General features: G+C 45.9%; 1 protein-coding gene across 1 annotated transcript; it reads right to left on the bottom strand.

Moving 5' to 3' along the window:
- Positions 1–2,825: 2,825 nt before the first annotated feature.
- On the bottom strand, positions 2,826–23,242 carry LOC140198374 (coxsackievirus and adenovirus receptor-like; the record flags this gene model as incomplete). Its single annotated transcript, XM_072259470.1, has 5 exons — positions 2,826–3,032; positions 4,924–5,250; positions 20,859–21,200; positions 22,590–22,665; positions 23,204–23,242. Coding segments are annotated over 5 exons (882 nt in total), but the record flags the coding sequence as incomplete, so codon positions are not given.
- Positions 23,243–24,742: the final 1,500 nt, after the last annotated feature.

The following is a 24,742-nucleotide window of genomic DNA, read 5'->3' as shown; positions in this document are numbered from 1 at the left end:
AGAGCAAAAAGTTGGATAAAATGGTGGGCTCAGACCTTGCTTTAGTGCGGGCTAGCACTGACGTCACAGAGGTGGGATTGCCAGTGTCTATTGGTGCCCTGGGTGAGGCGGGGCCAGGGGCTGTCCATACTGTCAGGAGGGAGGCGGCGGAAGCGTACGAGACGTGGGCGGAACGGATCCCTCAGTTAGATAAGCGGCGGTGCTCGGCTGAGGGAGAGCGGCAGGGATTGGTTGAAAGTTTGAGTAGGTGGGCTGGTGACGGTGTTCGAACAGTCAGGGCCAATTACCCCACAGTGACAGCGGCCAGTTATCTGAAAGCGGGGGAAAATGCATTTGGTTCGACTGGAAGTGAAATGCAGCACCAAGGGGCTTTCCATACCTGTGTCAGGAGATTGGGGGAAAGTTTTCAGGGTATCTTCTCTGGCTAGGGGGGCAGATAAATTGCTTGTGGTGCCAGGGGGATTAGTCCCTCCCTTAGTTGTTCAGCTGATCAGAGAGGTGTCGGTAAACTTAATGGAGGCCCAGTGGGGGAACGGCTTGGGGTCTCTGGGGGAACACATTCCCAGCAAAGTACCAAGGAACTCCAGGAAGAAAAAGACCCTATTCCTGAAGGCTTAGTGGGACCACGCTTCAGTGTGTCGTTACGGATGGAGGGAAGCTATGCTAAGGCCACCCTGGACACTGGGGCGCAGGTCAAGTTGCTGTACAGTTCGTTTTACAACCAGTATTTGAAGCATTTACCCTTGACACCATTCTGGGCACTGGAAATTCGGAATATCAGTGGTGGGGATTATCCAGAAGATGATTATTGGTCAGCGAAACTGGAGCTCTCGGAGGCCAAGGTGTAGGTGTCTGAGGTTCAGGAATCATTAGTGCTGATGTGTCTTGACACTGTTGAGACGGGCAGCATTTCAATTTTGCAGGGAACCCACACCCCGCTGGTGAGGAGGTGCATGGGGGCCTTCCAGGAGGAGGCGGGTGAGAGCTGTTTGGGGGCATTATCTGTGCACCCAGTGTTTCGAGCTGCTTGTGAGGATGTGCATAGCAGCAATTGGGCCAGGTACTGAACTTAAATAAGATCCGATGGTGGTATGGCACGGGTGAAGTAGCTGAGGCTGAGACCCTCTTAGTGGATGCTCCGACATACCACGCGGGGGGGGGGGGGGGGGAGGAGTTGACTACTGAAGACACCTCGGTGAGAGAGAGGTTGCGGCGACTGGCCCCTGCAGACATGGAGGATGCCGGCAGCGTGTGTGTGGGTTATAGTACCCTGAACAGGCGCACCGTCCCTGACCAGTATGTGGTCCCGAGGGTGGAAGACACGCTGGTCTGTCTGAGGGGTGTGAAGTGGTTTAATGTGCGGGATCTGAGGAGTGGATGTTGCCAGATCCTGAGGCTGACAAGGAAAAGGCGGCCGTTATAAGTCCCCTGGGATTCCTCCAATCCAAAAAGATGTTCCAGGGCACATCCGGAGCCCTTGCAACTTTCCAGCGGGGCATGAAGAAGACGGTGGAGGATGCGGAATCATTTGGAGTTTTGGTGTATTTGGATGATCTCCTAGTATTTGGATCTGCCTCGGAAGAATATGAAGCGAGGCTGTTGCAGGAGCGGCTGAGAACTAAAGAGTTAAAGCTTTCTCTGGACACGTGCCAGGTATGGCGAAGGTCACAGCTCGTGAGTGACTGGCTCTACGGGATCAAGTTTGAAGTGACGACGGAGAGACAGAACTCCCAGCAGAGACTGGAGAAAGTGATCCAGAACCAGTTGGAAGACTTGCAAGTTGGGGAAGACAAAGAAAGCTGTCTGACTAAGGCCAACAGAAAATCGAGAGCCCAGAGAGGGGGGTTTGACTACACTTCCGAGGAGGTGAAGCAATTGAGGACAGATCTCAAAAGAGGGAAATGGAAGCTTGAAGGGAACGTGAAGATGACCACTGACAGTTTAACTGAAGTGGAAAACCTGAAAGTTGACCTGGAAGAAGTCATTAGTTAGAAGAAGCTGGGGATAAGTTCAGTGAACACTAAACTGGAGGCTGCACCAACCTTAACTGCTGCATTTCAAGTCGGGGTGGAAGAAGCCAATGGAGTAAGTGCGTTCCAGATTGAGATGGCCAAGAAGCATTAGTCAGAACTGCTGAAACTGTGGCGAGAGTTGGAGGAGTCCAAGAAGAAGCTGTCGTCTCAATTACAGGAGGCTGAAGAGGTGGCAGAAACAGTCCAGGCCAAGTGCTCCAGCGTGGAGAGAACCAACCAGCAGCTACCGGTAGAGGAAAAGGGGAAGCATATATGTTCGACGGATGGTGAGATGGAGGTGTGGTACATGCTGCCTTTCGCTAACTTCCCCTTGTTGGATGAAGAGGCTCCTGGCTCTTCTCCCACTGAGTCAGGTGAGAGGGTTGTAGTGGGGGCATGAGTGAGAGATTGAGAGAGGATTTGGTAAGGAGACCCGAGGTATCCCCAGTAGAGTCTGAGCCTAAAGGGTTTAGGTGAGGGGGTACGGAGGTCTCGGAAGATTAGGAAACTCCCAGATAAGTTGGCCTGTGTAGTGCCTGGGGAACAGGGCATGAGGTCTACTGTTTGGGGAGCAATGTCACTGTTTGTACCTGGATTGGGTTTTTGTGTCTGCAGGAAGGGTTGGTGAGTTATTTAAAAGTCATGAGGACATGACTAAATTTGGTGGGAGGAGAGTGTTATTTCGGGGTACTGATGTTACACAGGGGACACAACACGCAGCACCCACCCAAACAAGAGTGCTAAAGTTTGGCTGGGGAGTGGGCACCACCTCCAAGATCATGCCACTAGATGCAATGAGTCTTACACTTGATATGCACTTAACACAATGATATAATTCAGATGGCACAATATACCAAGTGTTCCAAGACTCCAACTTCACAGGCTGGAGAGAAACTACACAGGCTTCCTCTAGATCTCCCGATTATGACAGAGTCATCACACAGCCGAACAGAACCACCAGTAGTGAGGTTAGTATGTAGTGACTGTGAATCAGAGTTGGTTCTGTGCCGCTCCAGGTCTCTGTTGGAGAGAAGAAAGACTGGATGAAAACTCAGGCACTTTAAATTCTGAGTTCCCCATTTCCACTCTACCCATTTACAGAGAATCGACGCAGAAGCATGGCTTTATCTCCTGGAGAGCACCCCAGTGCCCCCCCATTAGACACCAGGAATCTTTTGACCCCTCCCACTCTGCTATCTATTCCCCCCCACTCCCCAAACATGTACCCATCTTCCCAGTGCTGATGTACCGGTCAAACCAGTCCTTGTAAGAACAGAAAAAAATAGGAGCAAGAGTTGGCCAGCTGGCCTGTTGAGCCTGCTCTACTATTCAATTAGATCATGTCTGATCTGGTCATGGACTCAGCTCCACCTACCTTCCTCTTCCACATAACTTAATTTAGGCAAAAATCTATCTAACTGTGTCTTAAATATATTTAATGGGGTAGCCTCTACTGACTCCTGCACAAAAGGGCACAGCCTCAGGATAGAGGGGCGCCCTTTCAAAACAAAGATGCGGAGAAATTTCTTTAGCCAAAGGGTGGCAAATCTGTGGAATTTGTTGCCACATGCAGATGTGGACGCCAGGTTGTTGGGTTTACTTAAGGTGGAGATTGATAGGTTCTTGATTGGACATGGCATCAAAGGTTATGGGGAGAAGGCTCGGAAATGGGGTTGAGGAGGAGGGGGAGAAAAAGGATCAGCCTTGACTGAATGCCAGAGCAGACTCGATGGACCAGATGGCCTAATTCTGCTCCTGTGTCTTATGGAGAATGATCACTATTGCCAATACTACCATCGGGGTGGGGTGGGGGGGAAGAGGTATAAGAGCCAGAAGACTCACACGCAACATTTTAGAAACAGCTTCTTCTATTACACATGGAAACAGAATTAGGCCATTCAGCCCATTGGGTCTGCTCCAACACTCGATCATGGCTGATTTATTATCCCTCTAAACTTCTTCTGCCTTCATCCCCCTAATCTTTGACACCCTAATTAATCAAGAAACTACCAACCTCCTCTTTAAATACACCCAATGACTTGATCTCCACTGCTGTCCATGGCAATGAATTCCAGATTCACCAGCTTCCGGCTAAAGAAATTCCTCCTCATCTCTGTTGAGAAGAGACATCTTCCCTGTCATCAGATTTCTGAATGGTCGATGAACCCTTAACACCACCTGACTATTCCTCTTTCTGCACTAGTTATTTATCTACTTATCTATTTATTTATAATTTTTTTTATTGGAACTCACAGTATTTTTTTTGTCTTACACTACACTGCTGCTGCAAAACAACATACTTTCTGACATTCATTCTGTGGCCATTTTATTAGGTATTTGCTCGTTAATGCAAATGTCTAATTGGCCAATCATGTGGGAGCAACTCTATGCACAAAAGCATACAAACATGGTCAAGAGGTTCAGTTGTTCAGACCAATCATCAGAATGGGAAAGAAATGTGATCTAAGTGACTTTGGCTGTGGAATGACTGTTGGTTTCAGACAGCGGGGTTTGAGTGTCTCAGAAACTGCTGACCTCCTGGGATTTTCACACATAGCAGTTCCTAGACTTTACAGAGGATAGTATGAAAAACACACAGAAGAACAACCAGTGAGCGGCAGTTCTGTGGGGTGAACACGCCTTGTTAATGAGAGAGGTCAGAGGAGAATGGTCGGACTGATTCAAGCTGACAGGAAGGTGACAGTAACTCAAATAGCCAAATGTTACAACAGTGGTGTGCAGAAGAGCATCTCTGAATGCACAACACGTTGAACCTTGAAGTGGATGGGCTCCAGGAGCAGAAGACCACAAATTTAATAAGGTGGCAACAAGAGGCACCTAATAGAGTGGCCACTGAGTGAATGCCAGTGATCATAAACCCGATTCTGAAGAAAAGACTATTCCAAGTTACCTGCAACGATGACATTTGAGACTGCACAGCATTCTTGTTTGGAGGCGGAATCTTTGAAGCAACTTGCGTAGTTTCCTGCTTGGGAAGTTGAGATGTTTTTTAGCAGCAGAGTAGCATTTCCACTTGCATAGCTGGCCAAAACACCAGGGATCTCTTTTACAGGTGGCTCCTGGCCAATGCTCATGGTAGTAATCAAGTTTCTGCCTTGCATCCAGGTTAGGTGTAGATTAGATGTAAAACATTTCAGATTGTGGGAAAAGTGGAGGATTAGATCTTCCCCTGCCCTTACTGTGACCTCTGTGGAGCTTGCCCAGACATCTCTTTCACCTAAGGATGAAAGGAACACATAACTATACAGCAACATGCCCACGATGTTGTGCCCACCTTTCAACCTACCTTTAGTTCCTTCCCTCCCAGGTAACCCTCCATTTTCCTTTCATCCATCTGCCCCAAGGTCTCTTGTTGTTGTTGCTCCTTTCCACGCTTTGTGGCTCATTGGGTGGGACCTTGCTGGTTCTGGAGCATTTTTTGTCTGCTTCTTTTTACCAGACCAAGTTGCTAGCTTGACACTCAACCCAACATGGTTGGAAAGCGTGTAAGGAGCTGGCCAGATTCGAACACAGGACCACTCGCCTCAAAGTCCAGTGCAGATGGCACTTTGCCACCGGCCGGCAAATAATCCTCCCACATAATCCTCCAATTTTCCAAACATTCATGCGCCTATGGGTCTTTTATATGCGCCTAATGTATCTGCCTGTATCACTATTCCTGGCAGAGCAATCTACACACACACAGTGTTAAAACAAAACACCTCTGACATACAGTACCTCCCGCTGATCACCTTGAAATTATGCCATCTCGTATTAGCCACTTGTGTCATGCGGGTGTCCATTCTATCCATGCATCTTCAGTCCAAGCTCATTCAATCTATCCTCATAAGACTTGCTCTGTACTGCAGGCAACATCAAGGTAAATCACTTCTGCATCCTCTCTAAAGCCTCCACATCCCTCCTATAATGAGGCAACCATAACTGCACACGATACTCCAAGATGTTGTCTAACCAGGGCTTTATAGGTCTGCAATATTATCTCATAGCTCTTGAACTCAATCCCCCGAAGAAACACCCTCCACCTTTGCAACAATCCTATCAATTTCCATTGCAATTTTGAGGGATGAAAGTTCATGCTGTACTCACCCTCCAACACAGAGATTGCGAGTAAACATGTTCATCATGGAGGTACACTTTTACCCCACTAATCGTACGGAGGTTGAGGAAGGCCAGCAGATACACTGACTCCTTCAAATAATCTTCCATTTGCCCCCATCTCACTGTTTTGTTACTCTCTCTAAATATCCATTCAATGGACTTTTGAAGGCTTCTAATGAATCTGTCCTTAGATATGAAATCATGCAACTTGTTTACTGCACGCTGGTGAACATAGAGTACTGTGCAAAAGTCTTAGGCACATTATTACAGCTAGGGTCTATACCAGCTCTCAAAACAATGCCATTTCCCGACTTACTCCTCTGTAACAAACTCACTGTCTCTCATATACCCTTCAGCTTCTCCCACCTACTCTTGAGGCCTTGGTCAGTCAGAGTTGGCCATGGATATTGTGTCCTAGCTGTTTAGATATGCAAGCCTAGGCAGTATGATATGGAGAGCAAGCTGTTGCCCACGTAGCAAACTCACCTTCTTCACACATTTGATGAACCCAAAGGAACGGCAGAGTTTGGTACCAGCGGCGTTGCGGGAGTTGCCAGTCAGCATTGAACTCAATGTTGAACTGTATTAGGGACCCCAGCTCCAGACTTTTCCCCTTGGGGTTTTACTCCCAAAGCCTTCCCCATGGGCAGGGCAGCGGAGATTTGAGATCAGAGTTTTTCTTCTCCTAGAACAGCTGCCAACCATGGCTGATGAGCCCCATCTGCTCAAAGCGACAGGTTTTAAGGTGTCGGTAACCTGCCTTTGCCCCTTCTCCTGTCAGAAACTGGTCCGCTGGGCTTAGTAGCCAGGTCACACGTGAAGGCCAGGAACTGGACTTGATTGCTGGAGTCTATTTGAGGTGCACACCATTAAGAACATTTAATAGGCAGTGGGATCTTGGCCCCATTACCACCCCCGGCAGGGAGAGGGGAATCACGGTTGGGAAGAGGCGAAGGAGCGGAAAGCACCAGAGAGACACTCTGTAACAATCAATAAACCAACTGTTTGGATTCAAATGACCTTGCCTGGTGTCTCAAGGTTGGGCCTGTCTGTACACGTGCCGCCCCCTGGCACTCCTCTGTCCCAAAGCCCTCCCGCGGCATTCCACCCTCGCATTCCCAACACCCTTTGCTCCCGCCAGATTTAGAATCTCACCCTCCACTCCATGTCGACAAATACAGTACTGTGCAAAAGTCTTGGGCACCCTAGCAATATATATGGGCCTAAGACTTTTGTACAGTACCGTATATTCACCCTGCAAGGAGTTTCACCTGGTTTACCACTGCACTTTAGGTATGTCCAATACTGCCTTCAATGTGACCTGTTATTCTTTATTGAAACATCCTAATCTTTCAGTAATATTTTCCTCTTGCTCAAAATACAAGAGACAGAATTATGCTTTGAGAAGAAAGTCCATAAAATACTTTGAAAAGAAATCGATATAGGGAGAGGTTGGAAGGCTAGGTCTTTATTCTTTGGAACGTGGGAGAATAAGGAGAAAACTTATAGAAGTGTTTAAAATTAGATAAGGAGGGTGGTAAAAGTCTTTTCTCCTGGGTAAGTGGACACAGATTTAGCTTGAGAGGGGAAAAGATTCAAAAGGGACTCGAGGGGTAACTTTTCACTGGGGGTGGGCAGTACATGGAATGAATGGCTGAGGCAGGTACACCAGTATCAGTTAACAAACACTTAGATAGGTAGGTGCAGGAGCGGGGCTCAGAGGGGTATGGGCTGGACGCAGCAGCTGACAGAACAAAAGGAAAGGAAAATGTAGTCACAGTCATTTCATACTCAGACTAAAGATAACCAAAAATTCCAGTGTTAACAATTAACCTATAACATAGCCAGGTTCAAGAGGCAAGACACATGCTACTGAAAACTACAGGGTTTCTAGAAAAAAATACAGAAGCAACTGTACCATAAGTAATGGCAAATTCACTGAACAACTACATGCATAGGTAGAAGTGGAAAGAGTGAACAATTCCAAGTTTCTGGGTGTCAACATCTCTGAGGATCTATCCCAGGCCCAACATGTTGATGCAGTTACTAAAAGCGTCAGGACAGTAGCTATGCTTCTTTAAGAGTTCGAGGAGATTTGGTTTGGTACCAAAGACACTCGCAAATATCTACTGATGTACTATGGAGAGCATTCTAACTGGTTGCATCACTGTTGTGTGTGCTTGCGTGTGGGGAGAGGGGGCTGCTAATGCACAGGATCGAAATAAGCTACAGAGAGTTGTAAACTCAGTCAGCTCCATCATGGGCACTAGCCTCCCCAGCATCCAGGACATCTTCAAGGAGTGACACCTCAAAAAGGCGGCGTCCATCATTAAGGACCCCCCCATCACCCAGGACATGCCTTGTTCTCATTACTACCATCAGGGAGGAGGTTCAGGAGACTGAAGGCACAGTCTCAATGTTTGAGGAACAGCTTCTTCCCCTCTGCCATCTGATTTCTGAATGGACATCTAATACATAAACACTATCTCACCACTTATTAACTCTGTGTGTGTGTGTGTGTGTGTGTGTGCGCGCGCGCGCTCACACTATATACATATATAATTACTGTAATTCGGTTTTCATTATCAGGTACTGCATTGTACCACCGTCACAAAAACAAATTTCATGACATACGCTGGTGATATTAAACCTGATGCTGATTCTACAAAATTTCAAGCACATACATAGCAAAGTTAAAACTACAAGGAAAATAACAATTTTATTCAGGACCTACACTTACCTTCAACAAATTTTCTTATTAATATTTGTGGAAACATTCAGAAAAAGCAAAGATAAAGATCATCTTTTAACCATTCTAATATGCTCCCTCCTACACAAGCTTTTATTTTCTGCAGTAATCTTTGAGACAGCCCCTAACTAAATGCCTTCTGGAAATCTAAGAATAGTACATCCACCCTCATCTGGCAGTTCCCCCTTGATCCACAGCGTATTATTTATTTATTCAGAGAACAGTCAAGTGTTCTAATGTGAATCCCGTTTCAAGGAACCATGTTTACTCCGTGTGGTTACCTTCAATTTTTCAAAGTACCGTGCTATGACAGTTTAATAAGAGTTTCTAATATTTTCCGTGATGTTAAACTAATTAGAATTTGGTTTCCCTTCTCTTTGAGTAATGGTTACTTTTGCTATTTGCTTCTTGTTGTTACCATCAGGAAGGAGGTACAGAAGCCTGAAAGCATACAGTCAGCGATTCAGGAACAGTTTCTTCCCCTCTGCCATCTAATTCCTAAATAGATATTGAACCTATGAGCATTACTTCACTTTTTAAAAACATATATTATTTCCACTTTTGCACTATTTTTAATCTATTCAATATATAAGCACGTGGCCAAGTGGTTGAGGCATTGGACTAGCGACCTGAAGGTTGTGAGTTCGAGCCCCAGCCGAGGCAACGTGTTGTGTCCTTGAGCAAGGCACTTAATCACACGGTGCTCTGTGACGACACTGGTGCCAAGCTGTATGGGTCCTAATGCCCTTCCCTTGGGCAACATTGGTGTGGAGAGGGGAGACTTGCAGCATGGGCAACTGCTGGTCTTCCATACAACCTTGCCCAGGCCTGCGCCCTGGAGAGTGAAGACTTTCCAGGTGCAGATCCATGGTCTCACAAGACTAACGGATGCCTTTGATATTATATATATATATATATACACACACACACGTATTTACTGTATAATTTTTAAATCTTTTTATATTATGTATTGCATTGAACTGCTGCTGCAGCTAAGTTAACAAATTTCACACACATGTCACACATGTCGGTGATAATAAACCTGATTCTGATTTTTCAAATCTTAATGGAGTCTTCTCATTAGTTAGGGAATGCTGGAAAATCAGAACTAGTACCTCAGCTATTGTGTTAAGCCACTTCTTTCAAGCCCCCTAGGATGAAGTTCACCAGGATCCTTGGACTAGTCAGCACGTAGCTCTAACAGTTTGCTCAGCACCACTTTCTTGGTGATTGCAAATTTCCCCAGCTGCCTCCATTTTGCTTCCTATTGCTGATTCCTGGGGCACATTTTTAAAATGACCAAAGGTCACTTTGTTAAAAGGGAGCAGGTTTAAGATCAGAAGCAGGAGATTTAGAAGGGACATCAGGGGCTGCTTCTTCACGCAGAGGGTGGTGCATATTCGGAAAGAGCCACCAGAAGTCATGGCACATTAACGACATTTAAAAGCCATCTGGTTAAGTACACAAATAGGAGTTTCAGCAGGCTAGGGGCCAAATGTGGGCAGATGGGACTAGCTCACTGGCCAACATAGTTGGCATGCATGAATTGGGCTGAAGGCCTACTTGCATGCTGTAGGATTCTATGACTCAACCTAGTTATCCATTCTTACATTTCTGTTTTGTTTAATCTCATACTCATAAACTTTCCTCCTTAGTGTGGGAGGAGTTCTAAGGAAATCAAAAATCCTACAAGAGGTGCAGGTATGATCTCCGGAAAGCCACCTCACGGGCAAAGTGGAGATTCCGGAGTAGACTGGAATTAAAGAGGGATGCACGGCAAGAGTGGCAGGGTTTGAATGCCAAAAACTCCTACAAAGTTAAATCTGGTGACATAGGGAAGAGCAGAGCTTCACTTACAGATGAGCTTAATGCCTTCTATGCTCACTTTGGCCACTAGAACAGGGAGGAACCATTGCTCATCCCCATGTCCCCTGATGATCCTTTGGTCTCAGATTCTGAAAATGACGGAGAGTGAATCCAAGGAAAGCATTCAGTCGGGATGGAGTACTGATGATCTGTGCTAAAGGTTCAAAGGTTCATTTACTATCAAAGGAAACAACTCTGAAATTCTTCTTCTCCAGATAGCCACCAAACCAAGAAAGATCATCAACCCCCAAATCCCTCCTCCTCCGCACAAAAAAAAAGAAACATAAACATCAACCACCAAATTCCCCTTTCCGCAGGAAAATAAGATGAGAAAGATCGGGTGAAAAACAGAAAATTTAAATAACTATAAGACTGAGAAAAAGAAGTCCATTGGCCATAGTACAAGTCCATAATCCATATCCAAAACGCAGAAAACTTTGGGCACAGTAGCAGGCCACACAGTTTCCTCTCTGCAGTATCAGAACAATCCCATTAGCGATCAAAAAGCAGGCAGACAGCGCTCACCACCTGCATTTGCCTCAATGTTTCAATCTCCCTTGCCGCTTTAATCAGCGAACAATGGAAGCTTTACTCAGCGAAATTAAGTCTTGATATTTCAATCTCCCTCATCATTTTAATCAGCGAACCATGGAAGCTTTAATCAGCAAAATGGAGTCAAATATCGGCTCACAGCCTCCTCGCCACGAGGCTTGCATTTGCTGCCTCTGCGTCCCGGAATCCTCTTGGAGACTGCAGAGTGCTGGATGTCCCAAACAATCGTCAGACTGCAAATCACAAGCTCCAACAGTTCCAGAACCACATTCAAGATGAAAAACAGGCATAAGAGACATGAAGGTGAAATAAATTGTTTTGTGGTCTATCAGAAGACGTTGACCATTGGAGCATTGTACTCAGCCGCCATCTTAACCTTGCCTCAATGGCAATTATCCAATGGCACTTACATCCACAGTGAAGTGTCTTGAGGCTGCTGTTGAAGCATATCAGCTTCCGTCTCAGTGAAGACTTGGATCCCCACCAATTTGCCGACCAAAGCACATGTCGCCTTCATTGTCTCTTCACTCAATTACGATTGAGAAGGTGCCAGACAGCCCACCTCTCCCGGAAGTTCCGGGAGTCTCCTGCATATGAAGAGTGGCTCCCTGATGCCTGCAAGTTATATACAATATCACGGAAATCAATTTTTTTGAGAGCGAGCGAGTGAGAGAAAGCAAGAGAGAGCACAAGAGCAACCACGAAAGAGAGAGCAAGCGAGAGAAAGCAAGTGAGAGCGCGAGAGCAACCACGAGAGAGAGACCATGCGAGAGAAAGCAAGCAAGAGCGCGAGAGAGAAAGCAAGTGAGAGCGCGAGAGCGACCACGAGAGAGCGAGAGCACGCCATGGCAGAGTGTTCCAAAAAAAAAAAGAAAATATAAAACGTACGTCACCCCAGACTACACTAAAGTGTACCCCTGCCTAATAGGGGTCAAAAATAATGACAATGTTGCTCACTGCATTGTTTGCAACAGTGACTTTTCTATTGCTCATGGTGGGTTAAGACTGTAAAAGACGTGTTGAGGTGAGTTTAACAGGTGTCATTCGTTCATTAGCATAGATAACGTTATTTAAACTAGCTGGCTAGCTGCTAAGGAGCTACTCTATTGCAGACATCCCACCTCTCCCGGAAGTTCCGGGAGTCTCCCGCAAATTGATGGTGCTACCTCCCTGAAATGAGTTTTTGCAGGGTGGGATGTCTGAGGTGCTCAGGAAGCTTAATGGTCTGAGGGTGGATAAATCTGGACCTGAATGAATTCACCCTCGGGTTCTCAAGAAACTAGCTAGAGAGACTGTGGAGGCATTAATGATGATCCTTCAAGAATCGACAGATTCTGGCATTGTACTGGATGACTGGAAAATTGCAAATGTTACTCCACTATTTAAGAAGGGTAGGAGGCAGCAGAAAGGAAACTATAGACCTGTTAGCCTGACATCAGTAGTTGGGAAGTTGTTGGAATTGATTGTTAGGTATGAGATTACGGAGTAACTGGAGGCACATGACAAGATGGACCAAAGTCAGCATGGCTTCCTGAAAAGAAAATCCTGCTTGATAAACTTACTGCAATTTTTTGAGGAAATTACAAGCAGGGTAGACATAGGAGATGCAGTAGATGTGGCGTACTTGGATTTTCAGAAGGCCTCTGACAAGGTGCCGCACATGAGGCTGCTTAGCAAGATAAGAGCCCATGGAATTACAGGGAAGTTACTAGCGTGGGTGGAGCATTGGCTGGTCAGCAGAAAACAGAGAGTGGGAAGAAAGGGATCCTACTCTGGCTGGTTGCCGGTTACCAGTGGATTCCACAGGGGTCGGTGTTGGGACCGTTGCTTTTTACGATGTATGTCAATGATTTGGACTATGGTACTAATGGATTTGTGGCTAAATTGCCGATGATACAAAGATAGGTGGAGGAGCGGGTAGTGTTGAGGAAACAGAGAGCCTGCAGAAAGACTTAGATAGTTCAGGGAAATGGGCAAAGAAGTGGCAAATGAAATACAATGTTGTAAAGTGTATGGCCATGCACTTTGGTGGAAGAAATAAATGGGCAGACTATTGTTTAGATGGGGAGAGAATTCAAAATACAGAGATGCAAAGGGACTTGGAAGTCCTTGTGCAAGATACCCTAAAGGTTAACCTCCAGGTTGAGTCTGTTGTGAAGAAGGTGAATGCAATGTTAGCACTCATTTCTAGAGGTATAGAATATATGAGCAGGGATGTGATGCTGAGGCTCTATAAGTGCAGTTTTGGGCTCCTTATTTTAGAAAGGATATACTGACATTGGAGAGGGTTCAGAGAAAATTCATGAGACTGTTTCCAGGAATGAAAGGGTTACTGTATGAGGAATGTTTGGCAGCTCTTGGGCTGTATTCCCTGGAGTTTAGGAGAATGAGGGGGGATCTCATAGAAACATTCCAACTGTTAAAGGCCTGAGCAGATTAGATATGGCAAAGTTATTTCCCATGGTAGGGGATTCTAGGACAAGAGGGACAGTTTCAGGATTGAAGGACATCCTTTTAGAACTAAGATGCAGAGAAATTACTTTAGTCAGAGGGTGATAAACCTGTGGAATTTGTTGCCACGAGCGGCTGTGGAGGCCAAGTCATTGGGTGCATTTAAGGCAGAGATAGATAGGTTCTTGATTAGCCAGGGCATCAAAGGGTATGGGGTGAAAGCAGGGGAGTGGGGATGACTGGAAGAATTGGATCAGCCCATGATTGAATGGCGGAGCAGATGCGATGGGCCAAATGGCCTACTTCTGCTCCTATATCTTATGGTCTAATCCTGGAACACCTGGACAGCAAAGATACGCACATCAGGATGCTCTTTGTCAATTACAGCTCAATATTTAACACCATCTTCTCCTCTAAACTAATCAATAAACTACAAGACCTGGTCTGCAATACACCCTTGTGCAACTGGATCCCAGATTTCTGCACTTGCAGAAACCAGTCAGTTCGGATTGACAAAAACATCTCATCTGCAATCTCCATCAGCACAGGAGCACCACAGGGATGTGTGCTTAGCCCCTGGGCTTACACCTATGGTTGTGTGGCTAAGTGCAGCTCCATGCCATATTCAAATTTGCTGATGACACCACTGTTGTGGGCCGTATCAAAGGGGGTGGGGTGATGAATCAGCATACAGGAGGGAGATTCATAATTTGGCTGAGCGGATTAATAACAACAACCTCTCACTCAATGTTAACAAGCCAAAGGAACTGCAGGAACTACTTGTAAACTTCAGGAGAGGGAAACCAGAGGTCCATGAGCCAGTAATCATCAGAAGGTCAGAGGTGGAGAGGGTCAGTAACTTTAAATTGCTGGGTGTCACTATCTCAGAGGACCTGTCCTGGACCCATCATTTCCTCAGGAGTATGTGGCATGTCATCAGAAACCTTGATAAACTTCTATAGATGTGTGGTTGACGTGTACTGAGTGGCTGAAATAAGCCCTGGTATGGAAATACCAATGTTTTTTGAGCAGAAAATCCTCCAGTACATCACGGGTAAAGTCCACCCAACCACTGAGCACATCTACGTGAAACATTGCTGTAGAAAAACAGCATCCATCATCAAAGATTCTTGCCACCCAGGCCAAGCTCTTTTCTTGCTGCTGCCACCAGGCAGAAGATACAAGAGCCTCAGCACTTGCACCACCGGGTTCAAGAACAGTTACTACCCCTCAACCATTAGGCTCTTGAACAAAAGGGGATAATGACACTCATTCTATTTCTGGTGTTCCCACAACAGATGGTCTCACATTAAGCACTGTTTAATCTTGTTTTATTTTCTCTCGTTACTTACTGATATTTATTTTTATTTGCGTTTGCAGAGTTTGTTGTTCGTTGATCCTGTATGCAGTTACTGTCCTATAGATTTGCTAAGTACAGTCGCAATACCTGTTTTTCTGCATTAATTACTCATAAAATGTGGCCTGATTGTGCTTGGGAGGGGGAAGGGGACTTCAGTGCTTTTTTTCCCTCTCGTGGATGTTTCATGGATGTCTGGAGAGTAAGAATTTCAGGTTGTCTACTGTCTATATTCTCTGATATTAAATTGAACCATTGAACCATTAATTTTCAAGTCAGTCTGATGCTGTGTTACATTACTTTGGACAATGACATACCCCTTTTATCTCCAAGTCTGAGACACTGTCTTTAATTTTTCTTAGTTACAACAGATGGTGAATCCTCCTCTGAAATGCTCTCTCTACTTGGAATATGTTTATTCTTTCAGTTTTGAAATTTAAGATCCCCTTAAATGTTTGCCACTGAGTCATGATCCCTTAACCCAATTTGTTAGTTTATTTCTTACTGCTCTACTTTCACACTTGCGAAACTGCTGCTAAATTTAAAAAACTCTAGTCTTTGTGCCATTTTTCTTTCGCCCTGACTTCCAAGGTATCACAAGCACGCCTACCTTGGTGTGCCCTTCATTATCAGAACGTGGGTCGGGCAGTGGTTAGCGTAATGTTATTACAGTGCCAGTGTGCTGATTTCAATTCCTGCTGCTGTCTGTATGTTCTCCCTGGTGATCCGGTTTCCTCCCACATTCCAAAGATTTAGAAGGTTAATTGCTGACATGGGTATAATTGGGTTCCAAGGTTGTCAAGCCGAGGAGTGGTAGTGGGGACAAGCTCCCACTACCTAAAAGTGCTCCTCACGGCATGTGCCTCAAATAGCCTCTGACAACCAAGTCCAGCTCCTGGCCTTCTTGTGTGGCTTAGCCTCTAAGCCCGGCGGAACTGTTTCTACTGACAGGAGAAGGGGCGAAGGCAGGTCCTGGTGCCTTAAAACCAGTGCTTCGGGTAGATGGAGCTCGTCAGCCTGGGAAGACAGTCCATCAGAGAGGGAAAACTCTGATTTCAAACCACCACTGCCTTGTGGCCATACCCACTCATGGGAAAGGCTTCGGGAGTAAACCCTGAGGACAAATCTGGAGCTGGGAATCCCTAAGGCAGTCCAACGTTGCCTTCAACCTCGTTCTGGCAACTCCTGCGACGACACTGGTGCCAAGCTGTATTGGCCCTTGCCCTTCCCTTGGACAACATCGGTGTCATGGAGAGGGGAGACTTGCTGCATGGGCAACTGCCAGTCTTCCATACAACCTTGCCCAGGCCCGCGCCCTGGAGAGACTGAAGCAAGGCTTTCCAGGCGCAGATTCATGGTCTCACGAGACTAGCAGATGCCATCCAGGGTATAATTGGGTGAATGTGGGGGTGGAGATACATCTCTACCAAAGAAGGTGTAGCCTCCATTTGCCTGCAGGTCAACCTTGAGCAAGGTGTAGCACCTGCTTAGCAACCTCCCCCCAACAGATCAGGATCACATGAAACCATGGGAGCAGGTGGTGGATGGTCATATGAGTGGCCGGTGCATATCACAAGCCCTGGTTACGCAACTACTGACACCAGGCAGTATTGACAATGGCTGGGGTCACCTGTCTTGTAAAGACACTGCCCGGAAGGCAATGCCAAACCACCACAGTGGGCAAGAAAGGTGGGCTGTCTATCGCAGGTAAACAAACAGGCCCTTCAGCCCACCGAGTGCATGTTGACCATCAACCACACATTTACACTAACAGTACAGTTTAAAATCAGTAATCTATCCAGGTCTAGTATTAGCCAGCTTTCTGGTTGGGTTCAGAATGTAGTCTTCTAAGAGACTGCCCCAAAGATACCATGATACTATTCCCCCAGGTCCAAATTAATCTCTTAGTTGGCTTCAGAAACTGCTTTTCAAAACAGTAATACTTATAACATGGCAACACGGGCAGCTGAACCATACTGTGAGGAGCGGTGGCGAGCTGAACTGCAGGAGTCACAGAGACTTCGGCAATTCAAACCAGACTAAAGACTTACTACATAAATTAACCAGAAAAACTAACAGGAGCTCAAACTATACAGAATCCTGATGAACAGAAATCACTGACGATACACAGAAGAACTCAATCTGAGATTCACATGACAAGGAATCACAATGACCCAAAAAGAAGGGGGTGGCGTGCCCCCCCCACCGAAATACACATGAAGGAATTCCAGACACTGACAATAAAGTGCTAATTCAATTACCACAAATTGAATAAAAGTGATAAATACAAAGATCCCCATGATCACAAATGAGACAAAATGAAAACCCAGAGCTCGTCTAAAGACAAACGATTAGACATAAAAGGTAAACATTCCAAGGACAATGCAGACCCATGGGTTGATACTGAGCAAATACAAACCACATAGCAACTGACACAAAAAAATAACTGACCAAAAAACGGTCCCTGGTTGTGACAAACATGAATTATTCATAAAATATAGTACAGGGTGAAACAAAAATAAACTTAATGACAATAGCGCAAATTGAGGGAAATAGAATCTGTAGCAGAATTACGGATTTGCAAGTGGTTTCAGGAATCTGATGGCAGAAGTTGAAACTTGAGATGTGGGTCTTCAGACCTCTGTGCTCCTGACTGACGACAGCATCAAGAAGAGGGCACAGCTCAGATAGTAGCTGCTGACCACAAGGTTTCTCTCTCTCTCTCGCCCTCTCTCACCCCTGCGCCCTCTGGTGAAGTATCCCGCTGTTGCTTCATCATCACCGAGTCCAGATACCAGGACTCTCTCCCTGACCGAACCTTCACCAGAAGGACGGCAGCACCTCATAGACACAGCTCATCCCTTCCCACCGCTACCCCACCCCTTACCCCTCACATTCTTGAGGGGCAGTTAGAGGTAAGCGCTAATTTCCAATTCCCGTGCACTACACGGGACACAGAGATGGCAAACAAGAGAGGAAGAGAGAGATTTAGAAAGAGAAGGAGGAAGGGAGAAAAAAAGGTGAAAGGTAGAGAGGAAGGGAGGAAGAGAAAATATTTAGAAAAGGGGACAGAAAATGAAAAAGAGAAAACGAGAAAGGGAGGGAGATTTAGGAAGAGAAAAGATGAGGCAGGAAATGATTTAGAGATAGACAGATAGAGAGAAAGAAAGATTTAGAGGGAGCAGAAAATGAAAGAGAGTGCAGGTTTAAAAAGATAGGGCAAAGAAGTGACAAAGGAAAGAGAGATAGATTCAGAGAAAGAAAGGGAGAGATTGTGGGAAAGAGGGAGGGATTGATAGAGAGGGTGAGACAGAGAACAAAGAGTGAGAAAGAAGGAGAGAGGAAGTATGGGAGATAGAAAGCAAGTTTTCTTGGCCTACGGACCAACCAGTGGTTCTGCGGCCATAGACTGAGTGAGCTACTGCAATGCAGTTTGTAAGTGGTACATACTGTAGTCATTGCGCAGTGAGTAGGAACATTTAGGGTTCCCCGGTTGCTGAACTAGCAAACTCTGAAGAAAGATTTCATTGAATTACAACAATGCAGCCCGCTCACAGGACAAGTAGCAATCCCCAGTGTCTGTGCATCGTGACCCTGAGGGAGTCCCCGAGTGAACTTGAGGAGAACTGGTCACCGAGGGACCGTCCAACAGCCAGCACCACCGTGTGGCAGGGGGCAGAATCGCAGGATATAGACAAGATTTTGGGACAGAAATACCAGCAGATAGAACATAGAAAGACAGAAAACCTACAGCACAATACAGGCCCTTCGGCCCACAAAGTTATCTGACTATCCACACGATCAACGCCTCTCATCATATAGATGTACATCTTTAACCCCCCCCCATATCTTGAATATTCGCTCCATACTGCCAGATGGAGAGGGGGTGGAGTGGTAAGCGTAAACCTGAATTGGGCCCTTTCCAATGTGTTTTCTGATTCTTGCCCAAGTGTCCATTTTAGTGCTGGAAATCTTGAGCAACACATCAAAATGCAGGTCAGAGAGCATCTATGGAGGGGAATAAACTGTCGACATTTGGGGCCGAGATCCTTCATCGGCAATGGAAAGGAAGGGGTAGAGACCAATACAAGGTGGGTAGGAAGGGGCAGAGGAGTAGAAGCTGTCAGGTGAGAGGAAAGGTGGGTGGTTGGGGGAGGGTTTTGAAGCTGGGAGATTAGATGAAAGGGATAAAGGGTTTAAGAAGAAGGAATCCAACTGGAGAGGTCAGTGGACCATGGAAGGAAGGGCTGGAGGAGGGGAACCAGAGGAAGGCGATGAACAGAGAAGGGATGAGAACTATTGTGAACTCAAGTGCAGGAATCACAGAGACTTCAGCAAGTCAAACAAACTAAAGACTTATCACAGAAATTAAGTAGAAAAACTAAAAAGAGCTCAGGCAAACTACATGGAATCTTGACGAGCTGAAAGCACTCCTGCTTCACGGAAGAACTTGGTCTGAGTTTCACCCGACAAGGAACCACAACGACCCAACAAAGAGGCATTGGCAAGCCTCCCTGAAATACCCCCTGGAGCACGTAGGAATTCTGGAGCAATCAGACAACATAGATGTCCAGACAAAGCAATAATCCCCAAAGACAGCAACTACATTGAAAGACATTGACAACACCGTACTAATTAAATTATTCCAAGTTGAACAAAAGTAATAAAAACAAAGAGATTAACAACTCCCATGATCCCAAATGAGACACCTGTAAAACAAAGTGAAAACCCAGAGCTCGTCCAAAGACAAACAATTAGACATAAAAGGTAAACAATCCAAGGATAATGCACACCCACGAGGTGACATTGAGAAAAGACAGTCCAGGTACTGGCAAAAGAAATGAAAAACAACCCCTGGTTGTGACACACTCTGCCTGACATGTAATACACAGACACAAGACCTCCTATGGTCTGGCTGATCAAATGACTCTACTGCATGCTGACGGCAAGAACAGTCCATTGGAAGTCCGAGAAAGCTACAAAGACACACACAAACATACAGAACCAATCCCAAAGGCTGTAATGGTGAAGATCAGACATGGGGAACAGCCAGCTGCCAGTTGAGCTCATGACTGTGTGGGAGACATTGAAGGAGGTTCCGCGTAAACCTTGCACTGTCAACATTCAGTCAAGCCACTAGAGTGGAGATGAGGCCTCTGTGTACACAATTCACTGCATTTAATATCAGAGAATGCATACAGCATACAACCTGAAATTCTTACTCTTTGCTGACGCCCACAAAACAGAAAGCCCCAAAGAATGAATGATAGAGAAACATTAGAACACCAAAGCCTCTCTCCACCCGCCCCCCCTGCCCCCCGTTCCAGCAGCAAGCATCAGCACCCACCACCCACCACCCATCAAGTTAGCAATAGCAAAGCCCCCACAGAGAATCCAACAAAAACCATAGTTCACCCAGCCCTTCGACATGCCCCGGGCTCTCTACCTCTCAATAACAAGGGAGAGAGGTGTCACCCTTTCCACAGCAAGAGGGAAGACGAACAGATCGCTGTTTCAATGTTATAGTCTGAGTCCGAAGCGACACCATTTCAAGATTCATTACATGTGCATCCCATTTGTTCAACTTAGGAGTGAGACCATACAACATAGGAGTTGAATTAGGCTATTCAGCCCCACTGAGCCTGCCATGGCTGACTTATGTTCCCTCTCAACCCTATTCTCCTGCCTTCTTCCTGTTATCTATGACACCCTTACTAATCAAGAACCTATGAGCCCAAGGTTGAATTCTTACCTGGATCTACCTTCAGGGTTACCGTGGAGCAAGATTTGCTTCTGGAATTTGAATTCAGGCGGATGTTGCATTCGTAGGTTCCCATGTCTTCCACTCTGAGGTCGTGGATAGTCAGATTGGCTGTTCCCATTTTGTTCCAACCTGGTTGCATCGTCGTCCGGCCCCTGTACTGATTTTTCGGCAAATCGTTTGATATGTAGACCACCAACAGAGGTTTCTTTTTCTGCCAGGTTACCTCCATTCCCTCTCCTTCAACTGTGAATGGGCAGGGAAGTACTGTGGTGCTCCCACAATTGGCCCGGGTGGCAATCTGTGTTGGGGTGCATATAGTTTGAACTGTAGCTGTGTGTGGGGGGGGGGGGGTGATGAGAAACAAAAAAACAGGCTTGCATCTCTATAAAATCCATTACAAGTTCACACCATCCCAAAGAGATGCAGTGTCAATTTAAGGTGGAAATATGGCTGCTAATGTGCACGTGGTACCATCCTGCACACAGCAATACAGTGTTGGTAGGATCCAAAGACACGCAGAAAACTCAGCCGTTGGACAAACCCACAAGGTTCATGAACACAAGAGACCCTGCAGTTGCTTGAAATCTGCGGCAACACACACAAAATGCCAGAGGAACTCAGCAGGCCAGGGACCATCCAAGAAGCAATAAACAGCTGACGTTCTGGACTGAGACCCTTCACCAGGACTGGAAAGGAAAGGGGCAGGAGCCAGAGTAAGGTGGATGGAGGGAGGGGAAGGAGAACAAGCTGCCGGACACAGGAGCAAGATGTATGGGAGAGCTGGGCTGGGGGAGGGGGAGCGGAGATAAGAGTTCAGACTGGAGACAAGTATTAGGACAGCTGAAGGTTCATTCTAAAGAAAGCATCCTGGACTCCAAATTATAAACATTTCTCTATCTACAGAGCAAATTTCTCAAAGAAGGGAGCATTCCTTGCTGCCCTTGGAGCAGAGAAGAACAAATCCTGACAGCAGCAGAACAAAATTCTGAAGAAGCTTTACGGGATAGACATTATGAGTACATTCACCAAGTGGAAGTAATCTGACCCTAGAGGTCTGGTCTCAGGATAACGAATCACTCATTTAAGGCAGAAATTAGGAGTTCTTTTTCTCAAATGTTTGGAATATTATAACCACATTCAGCAGAGAATCCCAAATTATCAAGTCTTTGACTGATTCTTGGCCCCTTTTATTATCAAGGGTACATAGGGATTTTGGGTGGCAGGCTGGAGATACATCAATACCAAAGGAGGTGTAAGGCACTCCTTCCCTCTGCTAGCCTGCAGGTCACCCTTGGGCAAGGTGTAGCACCTGCTTAGCACCACCCCCGCCCACCCCCCCACCCCCCTGGATCAGGGTCACGTGAAGCCGTGGGAACAGGTGGTGGATGGTTTTATATCATAAGTCCTGGTTATGGGACCACTGACACCAGGCAGACAATCTCCAAAGAGTATTGATAATAGGTGGGGGGGGGGTGGCACCCATCTTAAAAAGACATTGCCCAGAGAAAGGCACTGGCAAACCACTTCTGAAGAAAATTTGCCAAGAACAATCATCTTTGCCTACGTCATTTGACATGGCACATTAAGAAATAAATGAACATAGGGATAATGATCAGGGTGAGGCTAAAGATCAGCTTAGCTACAATACATTTGGATTGAGGAAGGTTTGAAGAGCCGTGTGGTAGACTCCTGTCCCCTAGGTGTAGGTCAGATTCTTACCTTCACTGACGAGTGCACTGAAACACAGCACTTTTGCAGCAAGAGAAGCATAGAAGAGGACACCTTGGACCTGAAACTAAAGCGGCAAGGGACATCATGTAACAGCAGGAAATTATCTTCAAAAAGACATTCACAAATATGAGTTACTGTTCATGGTACAGGTTTCCCCCACCATCTGAAGGTACAGTGTACCTATGAAACGGTTCGTAAGCTGAAATGTCGTAAAGTGAAGAAGCAATTAGCATTCATTTATATGGGAAAAATTTGTGAGCGCTCACAGACCCAAAAATAACCTACCAAATCATGCCAAGTAGCACATAAAACCTAAAGTAACAGTAACATATAGTAAAAGCAGGAATGATATGATAAATACACAGCCTATATAAAGTAGAAATATTTTTCCACAATCATTACTGAACTCTTCTCCGTAGTGAAAATCTCACGCAAGCCCTGTCGGCAGAAAATCTCACGCAAGCGCAGGTGGGAAAAACATGGCGCAAGCGCTCTCCAGTAACCTTTAAGCTATGAAGCTGCCAAGTCATACCAAATAACACGTAAAAATACACAGCCTGTATAAAGTAGAAATAATGCATGTACAGTGCAGTATCACTTACGAGAATCCGGAAGACAGCGCCAAGCACATGGATGATGGTGTGTTAGGCTGAACCGGAGTTGGGGTGGTGCAGTGGCCCCCACCCTCCAGGCCGCCAAGCGACACATTGCTGCGAAGCATGCAAGGGTCCAGCGGTAGCCAGGAGGCACACAGCACATCTTGAAAAAAGCCAAAAAAAACATGCTAATTAATTAGGTGCCACCCGGCACGTAATTGTCAGCCCAGATCAGTGCCGATTTCCGATTGCGTCGTCTCTGATCTGGGCCGACAATTACGTGTCGGTGGCACCTAATTAATTAGCATGTTTATTTCGGCTTTTTTCTTAAAGAAGTGCTGTGTGCCTCCCAGCTACCGTTGCATTCTCCACGAATCGGTATCTGACGGTGGCCTGGGGGTTGGGGTGGTGGGACACGGGGGTGTCATCTCATCATCGTCTGTTTCCTTTAGAGCAGGCAGCTCATCTGCTATCTCTGTCCGCCTCGATGTCGAAGGTCGAGGTTCGTCGTCTGCTGTGGCTGATGTGGAAGACTTGCTTGACTGCTGAGCCTCGCGCATTTTTCTATCACACAGTTCTTTGTGAGGACTCAAACTATCCTGCAAATATCCCCTAAACTGATGTACCCTTTCAAAATTAAAGTCGTACTTTATCATTACTCATTGGGTTTCCATAGTTATCCTTTTTTCTTCTAATTGCATCAGCTCTTCATCTGTCATGGGATGCCAAAATCTCTTCAACATCATGTTCGTCAGCTTCCACAAGCCAAACTCACGTTGTCCTTACTTCGTTCACCACGATCCAAACGCTTAATTATGTCTAGTTTTACGCTAAGTGTAACACCCTTATGAGCTCTTCTAGGCTTTTCAGATACCATGGAACTCATCTTGCAAACGGCTGCTCACAGGCACGCGTTTAAGCAACGCCGGCGAGAATCCGGGGGAGAGCGGCTGCTCAGGGCGTGCGGTGCCTTTTATCGCGCGCTGATTTTTTTTTCTTAACAGTGAAAACACCTTCTGAAAGTGAAAACGGGGTACTGATGTAGGTCTTTCGTAACAGTGAGGTTTTGTAAAGCGAACGTTCGAAAAGTGGGGGACACCTGTATAACTTTCATTTAAGCTTATTATTGTAAGCAATTGCCATTGTTTAAATTTATGCCCAGGGTATAAATGCTATGAGAATCTTTTTTTTTGCAGTAGCAAGCAGCACTGTAGATTACAGACAAGCACAAGTTAAGATAAACTTAAATTCACATGGTTTCTCCAGAATTTACATGACAAAATAGGCATAATGACACTTGTGCAAGTTAAGCGAGAAAAAGAAAATCAGGGTTAAAAGAACTGGATATTGCTAAAGCTTTATGACATTGTGGCATCCGTTAGTCTTGCGAGACGATGGATCTGCACCTGGAAAGTCTTTACTCTCCAGGGCACAGGCCTGGGCAAGGTTGTATGGAAGTCTAGCAGTTGCCCATGCTGCAAGTCTCCCCTCTCCACGACATCAATGTTGTCCAAGGGAAGGGCATTAGGACCCATACAGCTTGGC

Source organism: Mobula birostris, chromosome 5 (genome assembly GCF_030028105.1).
Source record: "Mobula birostris isolate sMobBir1 chromosome 5, sMobBir1.hap1, whole genome shotgun sequence".
Classification (NCBI taxonomy): domain Eukaryota; kingdom Metazoa; phylum Chordata; class Chondrichthyes; order Myliobatiformes; family Myliobatidae; genus Mobula; species Mobula birostris.
This window is presented reverse-complemented; position numbering and strand designations above follow the sequence as displayed.